The following is a 12,079-nucleotide window of genomic DNA, read 5'->3' as shown; positions in this document are numbered from 1 at the left end:
CAAATTCACAATGCATATTGTATTTAATAATTGACTCATTTTTTACAGTATAGTGATTGGAATAAATCAGATTGTTAATTTGGGATGATTGTTTAATTACTGCTCCCCAACAACAACTCCATCCCAATAACAAAGAATAATGAAAATACATTACCAGGCTTTAAGCCTTTGAAATATGTATATGTCACACCATGATCAAACACATTTCACTCAGCATGGATGCAGACTCTTGTTGTTGCACAAAGAAACTTATATCCACTTTCTCCAAAAGTGCCTACATTCATTTTATTGTCTTTCCTTGGCTTTCAGACTAGATTCTACACAAATCCAGGCTCCAGAAATAGCAATGTATGATTCTACACACCTTACGGGAATCTTTTTGTCAGCAAATTATTCTTCAGTCCAAACATTCAGTCCAAACAAGCACAAAAACTCAATGCACAACAAACTGACAACAAAGCCCAAACTTAAAGCATTGCTATACCACACTGGACTATTAATATTCTATTTCCTGTAAACTGGGATATTATTCTAGAAATGAATCCATGTCTGCATATTTATAAAAGGATCTGTCATGATTATATAATGCATATCAGTGCGACCAAATTGTCGCATGACTGCTTGGCCCTTTGGGTGTTGTATCATTAATAAAAACATGCTGGAAGGAAAGGGTCAACTATTTGTAGTTTAATGTTAATATGAATTCTCCACTCCATAAAGATTATATTCACAGAGTTTATTAATTATTTTGTCAGAGTAGCAGCTTCTCTTGCAGCCGTTTTATTATATAAAAACATTGAAGCTCATAATAACGCGATATTAAAAACATAATAATAAAGTAAATTAAACAAAGACAAAGCTCAGAGTGAACAAAATAATCCAGTACCCACAGCAGTAGGTCAGCCATAAAATTGATATCTGAGAAGCTGGACCGTTTGTTTCAAATGAAACAAATTAAATAATTTTAAGATGCTTTCTCTGTGAGAAAACATGGAAAAAAAAAGTTTAATCCTCTCAGACGTAGAAAAGCTGTTGAGTGTATTGGCATGCAGTGTACAGGAAGGATTTGCTGCAGTATTAAGCACCAGAGGCCTGCTCTTGTTGTTATCAGTAAGCGGGGAGGGGATTTGTGGATAAGTGAATTCTGAAAAGCGCTGCCTAGCACCTAGCTTTTCTGACATACCAATCAGCTCCATTTACTAGGTGGTATCCCCCCCTTTCTATTTCTTCTTCTTCTTTTTGGTTCTGCAGGTTCAATAAATTACAAGTGAGTCGTTCCCTTGTCAGATTTTTTTTCATATTTTCTTGCTTTCCATTCTACCTACTGGGGTTTGTATTTGGAATAATTTCCTTTCCACTGCAGCAGGATGTTTCACACAATTGAACAGGCAGAATGGGGAGATTTTGTTTTTAAATGATTATTATTATCTCCAGTGACAAAATATGTTGTTTCCAGTGTAAGGGATATGATGAGTAATAATTGATGACTAATTGACATTGAGCACATCCTGAATAATATGCATAAAACAAGGCATCATTAGGCAGATATGAAACTGGAACTAAAGAATGCAGTTCAATATTCCAGAACCAGGGGAAATGGGTTTATAAGGTAACATTTAAAACTATTATTACTGAATAATGAGCATGTTGTTGTGCTGACACCTTTGTCACAAAATGGTTTGCAACTGCTTAATTTAACATTCCCACCTTCATTTGTGAATAATTCATGTTTTTGAATGCATAATTAATACTGTGCTTTCTAAAACTTGTCATTTAGTGGCTGAATTCCGATTAGCTGGTAACCCATGGCTCATAAAATCTTTAAATGGTTCCTTAAAATAAATTAATATTGTCTTAATAGTGGTGCATCCATACTGAATATTTCTTAAATTGCACCTTGTTCTCATTATTTGATGTTTTACTCCTCAGAGTATTTATTCTACATTGTAAGATGTCAAATTAATGTATACAAGTCATAACATGGAATAACAAAGAAACGTATCACAAAAGTACTGAACAATATATTACAATTAAAAAAGCAAAGTAATTAAATTAGTTTTTACTCAGAAATGTGAATATGTAGGTTATTTTTAAAAATACACGTAGCTGTCCATTTCCTTCCTATTATTTCCTTCTATGTTGTTTTTCCCCTTGTGCATACGTACAATTCCAGCACAAAACTTTTCAAAACTCATTGAGAGGATGTGACATGTCATGGCAGTGGTGCACTGGCCTACGACTGCTGTTCCCCACAGACATCCTTCAGTCTTTTGTCTGCAGCTAATTTTCACAACCTGCTCACAAGTTGGTTGTCAGAATCGCATGGTTTTCAACCCAGCTAACAAAGCTTAGTACAGTGTGCAACAGACGAATAAGATTAAGAAACAAACAAGAACAATATCTAGTTAAAATCCTGAATGTATCATTTCTTACTTTCAGAATATTAAAATAGAACTCATCATATTGTTTCCCTGACTAAATCCAGCCCACCCAGAGTCACATTTAACTTAAAAATGGTGACTAACATTGTGACTTCATAGCCTCTCAGTTCCCTCCACCCCAGCAGCACAAACCAGTGCCCTAATTGTAAACGAGTAATGGCATGTCTGTTGGGTTCTGGAGGGTAAATCCATGGCAAAACATTAATTTCTTATGAATGAAGTAAATGTCATTCTTAATCTTATTTGAGTCTTTAACGTACGTTGTCAGTCTGCAGAAATAAAATGTTGTGGCAAGCTTGACTCCCCAAAAGCATCCTCAAATATATGGTGCTGTTGAAAGCAATGAAAAGCAAACATAAAAAATTGATGCTTCATCCATTTTAATTATTCCTGTTGGGCTTGATTAAGATTATACATAATGCAAAAATTAATTTGAGTCCAGGTCATCTTCTCCCCCAAAATAATGTTGAACAAAAGCATTATTTATTCAACAGTAAAAATCAAATATTTATGCATTATCTTAACTAAAAGTATTTAGTTCCAAGTAAGAGACCCTACTATAAGATTTATTGTGTCTAAAGCGTGCTAGGAATTGTTATGCATATATTAATGCATTTTAACAACAATAAAAGAAAAAAGATTCTCCCTATGATTAATATAAAATGTCAAAGAGGGCTTCTGTGATTAATAGCAATATTGTACATATATGCTGTAGATCGAAGTAGGTGGAGACATTTTGGGGAGGCCTTCGTAAAGCAGTGGATCAATATAGGCTGATGGTGATGGTATATATATATATATATATATATATATATATATATATATATATATATATATATATAACATTAATACACATTATTAACTACTTCAGAAACAGGGTTACTCTTTGTAAACTACTTCAAACACATTAGTTCTCCAGGAAATGCAAAACCATTCATGAATATTTCAGGAAGAGAGTCCAAATGGATTTATCAAATGTATTTCCTATCTTTGGAATGAGTTTCAGTGCTTAGAATTTCAAAAACAATCTTAAACCCACTACTTTTTTGTATCCTAGTTTGTTTATGTAATCCCATACAATACTGTCTACATTTTGCACTAATCCTATTTTATAGTGTTTAAGTATGTAAACAAACTTTATTTGAAATGTGAGAGAACTTACCTTCAGAAGTGGAGAGACTACCAAATCATGATTTTCACCTGCAGATTTCCAAATACAAGATCTTGGTATTGCAAAAATAGCTTTTGATTACAACATCACAGACCCACATTTTCTATAACGAGTATATCTGCAAATCTGTTGCCTACTGTGTTTATTGTGTAACAGTTAAGTCATTGATGCACAATCATACACAACCTTAGACGTTCTTACAAGCTTTGATTTTATTTCTAACTACGTGTGAAACTTAAGTACAGGAATTTTTAAATAAACTAGGAAATGACATTACGTAATGCTTTGTATGTATTTACTGGTTAAACTTTTTGATCTTAATATACAAAAAAACTGATATTTCAGTTTGCCTTCTCTGAAAATCCTTGTCTTTTAATGAAAGTTTTCTATAAATATGGGCCACATACTGTACCTTGTTGTATGTTATTTAGCTAATAGCATTCTCCTTTGGTGCTTCCCTCCAATAACTACAGGCAATTATGGCTCAGCTGCCCCAAGAAGAGAAAGCTAAAATTGCAGAGCAGGTTGAGAGTTTCCGCCAGGAGAAGTGCAAGCTGGACGCTGAAGTGGCCAAGTGGGACGACAATGGCAACGACATCATTGTGCTGGCTAAACAGATGTGCATGATCATGATGGAAATGACAGACTTTACCAGGTAAAAATAATAATAGGACAGGCAGCAGGTGATTTTCAGCGTGATTTAGTAAGGCAGGACATTCATGAACTTTGAGGGAATTTGCTTTTCCCCATTTATGAAAATCGGTTTCATTTTACAGGATATAATTAGAAAAATTCTAATTTATGAAATGGCAATTCACAAATTTATTGACCCCTGTTGACAGGTATTTTATACATCTTAAATAAACTGAAATGAGATATGAACCACAATGTTATTTTGGTATTAGTGAGTCAAACATATACTAATAGCTTACAGAAATAAATACATACCTCAAGTTTGATACCATGGTAATTATTTCATTTTGGAATGTGTAAATATTTAGTTGTTGTTATTTTGCCTCCTAATTTGTTACCAATTACCAGCTAATCACCTTGGCCCTTTGCCAGCACTGGAAAGATGAAATGGCAAACAGAAGTCTTCTGAAATGTGCATATTTGCTTTACGTGCTTCTTTACATATATCAAGCTCACAGAACAAACAGCAGAGCTAGGCAAGGGGGACTGACATGGCTTGATACTGATAAAACCACAGGTTCACAGGTTCACGGCCACCCGGTTGAGCTGCCCAAAGACCCCTGATGCAAAACTTATGAAGACTTGCAATCAAATGTGTTTACAAAATAAGCAATTGTAGCCTACTGACAGTAGGTGGGTGCAGCAAAAATAGAAAGAAGAACTTTTTCAATATGACAAAATGTCTTTATCACTCAAGCATATGTGGACACCTGGAAATCAGTACAACAAAGACAGAATAAATCAGCATGATTACTGAGTCATAAGAAATGACATTCATCTTCTCAAAAGAAAATACTACAAGCTGATGCATTTTGCCCGCATTTTTTGTAAAATATTTTTAATCTTCAATCAATTGCACCTTTTGACCATTCCCAACACTTTGGTGCCCACTGTACCCATTTTAGAAGGTTACAAGCTTTTTGAAGACACCTCTTTCCTGTTTCCTTTCATATTTGATGAGGAATTTAAATCCACAGCAAGTTAAGTGCTGTTTAAGAATGGTTTAACCTTGGATCAATCATTTTATTTCATTTTCCCTTAGCTGTTTTCTTTGCATGGCTGACCTTTCTTTTTCTTTGGTTTTGTTGAAATCAGACAACTTTCTTTTCAAATTCCTATTTTAAAAAGATCTGTTAAATGTTACACCTTCAGTCTTGTTTTCCTTGTATTTGGTTCTCATCTCCTGTAGAATAATGCATGCATCTTTACTGAGTCACAGTGGGTATCCTCCACCTTAAACAAAAGCCTTCTGCTGCAATTCCATGCAGAACTCTAGACTTGAATGCCTGTAACCGAAAAATGAATTAACTATCCCGTTTTACATTCTGTGAAAATGAAGGTGTGTTTTTTTACAGGAGGAAAGGAGTGTAGTAGAAATCTTTCTTGCCTGCTGCTGAACAAATGAGTCACACCTGCAGTTGCAGTTATGCTAAAATAGTCACTAGGGGGTTATCAGGCTCAATCTCAACTTGCTCTTGGGGAGGGGATGACGGGGATAACTTTTTCTTCATCTACTTTCCTTCAAACCCTTTGCCCTGTGTCAAGTCAGTCATTCTTGCACTTACTCCCAGGGTTTATGAGGTATAGATCTGAAAAACTTCAGACACTGTCACATTTAGCTTTTTTTTCCTCTTAGATTTCTCTTCCTAACCATAGTGAACATTGTTTGTTAAAGAAACAGCAGTTCTTTCATGCCATAAAAATTGGACCTGTTCCCTGTTTGATGCTTTGTTTCACCAACTCCTAGCATGGTATGATTGTGAAACTAATTGTAGTAGATTGTAGATTATGTGGTGTTTGCAACTGTTGTATCCAGAACTGGAAAATGATGTTGTTTTCGACATGTAGTGCAATGTAAGTATTGCCTTCTCTGACAGCCTTTATTCTTTCTGCTCCTTTGTCTGTGTCGATTATCGCCGTGGTTATTGCTTTTGTTCATCACGGGATGCTTTGCTCTCACAGTGTTAATGATCAATAACTGACATTCGCTTCTCTGTCTAACTGCTTTACAAGAATGTTAACCAGATTTCTGTGTGCGCAGACTGCTGATATAGCTTTCCCTATGCTCTTCATGCTGCTGTTGCTTCCTGCTAACTTTTCTGTCGCTGTTTGTGTTGAGTAACTTTGTAGGACGTTTACTCAGTTCTTGTACTGTATCTTCTCTTTAACTATACTGTACAAAGCCTGCTCATAAAATAGCACTGACTGCACATGTGTTGTTAATAACCCAGACAGTTATATTTAGCTGATGCATAACACTAATTTGCTTTGGACTGTTGCAGAGGCAAAGGCCCACTGAAGAATTCATCGGATGTGATTAATGCAGCTAAGAAGATTGCCGAAGCCGGCTCCAGGATGGACAAACTCGCCCGCGCTGTTGCTGATCAGGTATTGCTATGGTTACAGGTTTGCTTCACATCCCTGGCAAGCTTGGCGGTTTTCACATTACACAGAATGAACTGACACTCGCCTGTCTAAACTTGCCGTTCAGTTATCCAGATGGCATGCATCATAAGCTCAAAGATCAAAGGGGGGTTGTCTTTAATATAATTAACTCCAACAAGGTGTGCATTTATAATTAGCAAAGTACTTCCAGAACCCGCTGACAGAAGATTTTAAATATCTAATCAATCAATGCATCCCTTTGGAAATACACCACATGGAAAGGAATGTACGAGCCGAAATGTATCCACGGCTCAACTTAATTTAATATTCCACTTTCTGTGAGGGGCATCTTCATTTCATTAGGAACAGATACAGTAATTACTTAAAATAATTATGCATATGGAACAGTTACTCATGTGGTTTTTATTTTATTATTTATTTTTCACACAACCTTGGAAGTTAGAGGGGGATGCAAGTTAGTATGCATACTTAATTGAAGAAAAATAGGGACTTATAGGGAGTTATTATATAATTTAGAGACACCTATAAAACATCTCAAGGCTCTATAGAACCAAGGTTTTCCATCCCTGTTCTAGAATCCACCCCAGAGATTCTCACCCCTGGTCCTGGATTTAATCTGGTGTTAGTTCCTGCTAATTAGACCATTTACCTTGTTTTCAGTTCCTTAAATGTCAGACACATCATGTTATTTTATGTCAGGTAACTGGAAATCTACAGTGGTTTCAGCACCAAAACACAACTATGAAGCTCTAATTAAACACATTATTAAATAGAGGGATCAATTAAATAAATGAGAGTACAGTTGGAAAGAAAACCAGTGGACCCAGAGGTAATCTAGGTTAAACAACCCTGCTGTAGCCTATTAGTTGTAGGGCAAGTGAAACGTGGTGAATGCACCGAGCCGCAGACTGTTCACGGTCCGTGTCTGAAGTCAGAAATGTTGTCAGTGTTGTTGACGTCATATTTGTATCGACCGGGGTCACGGTACAGTTTCACAAGGTGTACTTTCTCAAAGGTGTTTTTAATATTCTAGCCACAGTAATGCTAGACATAGAATGACCCACAGCTGTAGGATGTTGCCTGAATTCCTATAGTACAAATCATGAGAGTATTTTGTATTTCATATCAATGTTTGTTTGTTTTTTTGTACATCAAGCTGAACTGAATTCGGTAGTGCTCAGACTATAGCCTGCAACACAGTCTGGAATTGGTTTCTATTGAAGATGGTTTATTTTTCAAGGACAATGCGGATCTTTCTCTTTCAATCATTATGGAGCACAGTTCCCCAAGGTGGCATTTACTGCAAAGTGCTCAGTTGGGGTTCAGTGATAGTGTCAATAGTTCAGTAAGACAGTACTTAATAAGGTTGTGAAATAAGCACTAGCCCACCCGGTTTGCTCCGAAGCCACATTTATTCACAAGCTAAGCTCTTTTGTTCTGGAGAACTTCTATTTCTAGTTTTGTATATCTAATTTCAGTGCCTTGGGGGAAGATTGTGTTTATGATAATTTCTTCTGAGGAGGAGACAGATATGAAATGCTGTCACTGTATACATATTTATTGGATATGGTTACTATATTTCTCTTTTACAAACATCTTTTGCATTTCTTTCAAATTATATTTGTATGTTTCAAATTGACTGGAATTCACAGTAAATTCATTATTGTAGCATTTAAAAACATATTTATAAAAACATGTTTCACTGTAAATGTATTGATATGAGACAGTTTTAAGTCCACATACTATTGTTTCTGATCATATGAAGTCTCGGCATTCAACCTTTCCTCTCTAAATGATTGTTTCCTTGAAATAAATGCAAATTATCTAAAATAATAATTATTATTATTACACAATTTAGTGTGAGTGTTTTCAGTATTCTGAAAATCAATCTCAAACACTACAACAGAATCTTTTTTTAGGCCTGGGGATGACTGTACATAACTACCTGTGAATCCCAACAAGCTGTTAAGCTGTTTTTTATTCAGAAAATAGCGAATAATTGCAAATCTGATTTTTGAGGACAAGCTTTCAGAGTAACTTTGCTGTCCACTTGTTTTTTGGTTGATTGTCCTTTTTCCAAATTATCAATATTTATTTATATATACATCTCTGGAAAAAAATAAGAGACCACTTAACACTGATTTCTGAACTTGGAGTGGTCTCTTAATTGCTGTATATAATTACTATTTGATAATACTGTGAGTGTGGGTGTGAGTCTGAATGTGTGTAACTTGTGCTCTATCCATTTATTTATTTATTTGATGGGCTTTTTTGTCCTTTCTGCTTAGAATGTGACTCTCTTTCAGCAGCACCATATGACTCTGAACAATTCAGTCCAATCGTTAGATATTTAAATTGGGTACATTTAAAATGAGTCCGAACAAGCAACCTGAGAATTGAGTTGAGTAATCAGCTCCAGTCAAAAGTTCTCAGTTGCCTACAACATAAATCAACACAGGGTGCTACAAATTGACCCCTTTGTAGGAAGCCCCAAGAAGGGCTGTTATGTGTTTGGAGGTAAAAAAAATAAAAATATATATATTATGGAGTCAGCAACTGAATACTCCTGGCAAGTAAATGATAATACAAAAATGCAACTTTTATTTTAATATCAATTATCTTTTGTTGATTTGTATTTCATTTAATTTGTCCCTTAAATTTGTCATTTTCTCTCTTTTGTGAGAACTGAACTGGCTTTTATCAATTCATTTCTGTTAAGCTCATTGAATTTAACTTTAGGAAACAAACGAGTAAAGGAAGCCACCATACAGTGAAGCATTACTGCTTTTATCCATTTGCTCTCTGTAGCAGCGTGTAAAATCTGTTCTCGTACGAGAATGTGAAACCTGCCTCTGAACCCTTGCATCTCAAACTAATGGACCATCACATTTATTTACATCAGGAGAAAATCTGGTAAAGAAATGGCCTATTAGCCATAGATATAAAAAGCTATTTTAATCTAATTTGTATGCCGGCCAGGTTCACAAATTGTTTTAGGGTGATAAAAAAGGTGAAATTAGACATGCGATATTGTAAATAAATATTTTCAGCAACTGCTAAACAGAGTTCCTTCGATTTCTTTGTTTGGAGACAATACTTTTCTGAATGTTATTCTACTACAATCTTGTAATTACATTCTTAAATGCTTTAGGGGTCTTTTCAATTGATTGGACAATTGGAAAAGTGAGTGGCATAGGTATTGACTACCTTTTAACAATGTACCACATGTTTGAAGTCAGATTTGGCTGTCCAACTAGTGCCTCATATACTGTTCTATGGCAATTGCTTGTAATTAACTTTCACCCATTTGAGTAATGAATGAGACAACAAAGCCTTATCATTGGTGACTTTTCTTTATGGGCCATTGTCTCAGTAGTGTAGAGGGTAGTGTTCTGAAATCAATGTTGTGTGTAATGACTGTTAGCACCAATACAGGCCATACCGCACTGCATCATTGATTGAAAGGGAGTCTGAATGAACACCTAGCCTGTTCCACAACTCGACCAGAAGGACTTCTAGCTGTTGTCAAGGCTTTCTTGGCACATCACTTTGTTGTCAACTTCCATGCTTGTCACACAGTGTCTTGTTAGGTGGCGAGGCTTTCCAAGGAAGCACTTCAGTGATTTTATGGTGCACGTATTATTATCTGACGTCAGCATATGCTTTGTGATGATTGAAGGTGTGCAGAGCTTGGTGACGTCTAAAAAAGAGCTCTGCAAGCTTCACACCAGTGAGATAGGCTTGTCTATTCACACGTCATCTAAAGCCTGCGGTAAATGTTAGTCCTGGGAAGACCATGTACTTCTAGAATTGGAATATATGTTATATATTAAATATTTATAAATTATATATTATATACATTTTATATAGTATAAGGCTTCTATTTTGGCTAACTTCATACCTTTTGATGCAAGAAAGAAATGCCAATGTGATAATAAACGTCTGTTATACGCATGTCTGGATTCTGAAAGTCAAATGGAACAAAATAAATATAATTTCCTAGGTGGTAGTTATAGCTTGTCACAAAGTTATGCAGCTTAGTTGATCCATAATCTCACAACAATGCATTTATGTTCCCATTTAAACTGTTTTCTTTCGAGCTAAATGTGTACATAAATTAATAAATCATCATGAATAAAAATAAACCACTTATGACAGATTTTTTACAAGAGATAAAATATACGACTTCTTTATTCAGTGTGTGCTTGACTTATAAAGTATATTGCATGTGTGAATGTGAATCTGCACCATGTGAATTTCAACCAGTATAACGCCATACCCACTTAATTATGCAGAGAGCACTAAAAAGGCAATTGACTAATAGCTGAAATAGGGACCTCAAAGCTAGAAATATGATTGCAAAAAAAAAAAAAAAAAAGCTGAACTGAAGATATTGCAGTATCTGGAGATATTACAGTAATTTCACAGCAAATGTCAAGGTGCACCTGGGCCTTTAGATACAGAAATAGAAAATAAGCATGAGCTAGGCATATATTATGCCATATTCCATTGCATATAGGCCTAGTCAATGTTTTTAAAGTTAGATTTTCATTATAAGTCTTTTCCTTAACTGCAGTAAAATATGCTACTTATCAAGGGATACATATTGTTTTCCTATTTTCCCTAATTATTAATTATAATACAATAGTTTTAGTTGTAAATATTAAAACAATAAACACCATTAGCAGTAGTAGAAAGAGATGTTTTTCTTATGGCCAGTTGGTGACACACTACTGCCTCACTTATTCGCATGCTTGCACAACTGTTGTCTTCTGCATTATAATACTGAAATGGATTTCAGACTTAACAGCTTGGAACCTGTTATTTTTATGATTGTATTAGCTCTCATAGCGAGTGCTTTTACTGGAAGAGACCTTTTTTTTTAATTGTGTTATGGCTCAAGGGTCGCGTCCTCCTATGAGAAGTTGGATTTCCTCGTAAAAGATTTTGTCTCTTTATAATTCCGAGTTAATTTGTCTTGTAAGCCTGGTTCGGGGCGACTTGGAAATGTGTAACACTGTGACTCTAGCAGCGCAACACCTTTCTCCATTCCAGCTCTTTATTACTCTAAATTAGAACAGAATCTTGTATTGATTTGAAAGAGCGTATGCTGAATTTAAATGTCCACTTTAGCTTTCAGGTTAAAAAATATTGTGCATTTCTCTGTGTCAGACACTTGATTCGATAATCATGGGAATGTTTAACAAAAAGCTTAGATATAGTTAGAGCAAATGAAGCTACCTCCTCCTGCAGGCCTTATTATGTAGACCTACTTTATTTGAAGGGATTTTTTCTACTTCTTCTGAAAAATGTCCCTGTTGGTGTATCACTGCTGTCAGTCTCGTACACCTTGGTTCCGCTTGGCCTC

At 35.4% G+C, this 12,079-nt stretch overlaps 1 protein-coding gene across 1 annotated transcript in view; it reads left to right on the top strand.

Moving 5' to 3' along the window:
- The window catches only part of ctnna2 (catenin (cadherin-associated protein), alpha 2), a 467,074-nt gene that overhangs the window by 437,183 nt on the left and 17,812 nt on the right, over positions 1 to 12,079 (top strand). Inside the window, exons 15-16 of the mRNA XM_066719775.1 lie at positions 4,086 to 4,267; positions 6,588 to 6,693. Coding sequence (XP_066575872.1) covers positions 4,086 to 4,267; positions 6,588 to 6,693 — 288 coding nt within the window. The remainder of the gene's footprint in view (positions 1 to 4,085; positions 4,268 to 6,587; positions 6,694 to 12,079) is intronic.

Source organism: Amia ocellicauda, chromosome 13, assembly GCF_036373705.1.
Source record: "Amia ocellicauda isolate fAmiCal2 chromosome 13, fAmiCal2.hap1, whole genome shotgun sequence".
Taxonomy (NCBI): Eukaryota; Metazoa; Chordata; class Actinopteri; order Amiiformes; family Amiidae; genus Amia; species Amia ocellicauda.
The sequence above is the reverse complement of the archived record's forward strand: the minus strand, read 5'-3'. Positions and strand labels throughout refer to the sequence as shown.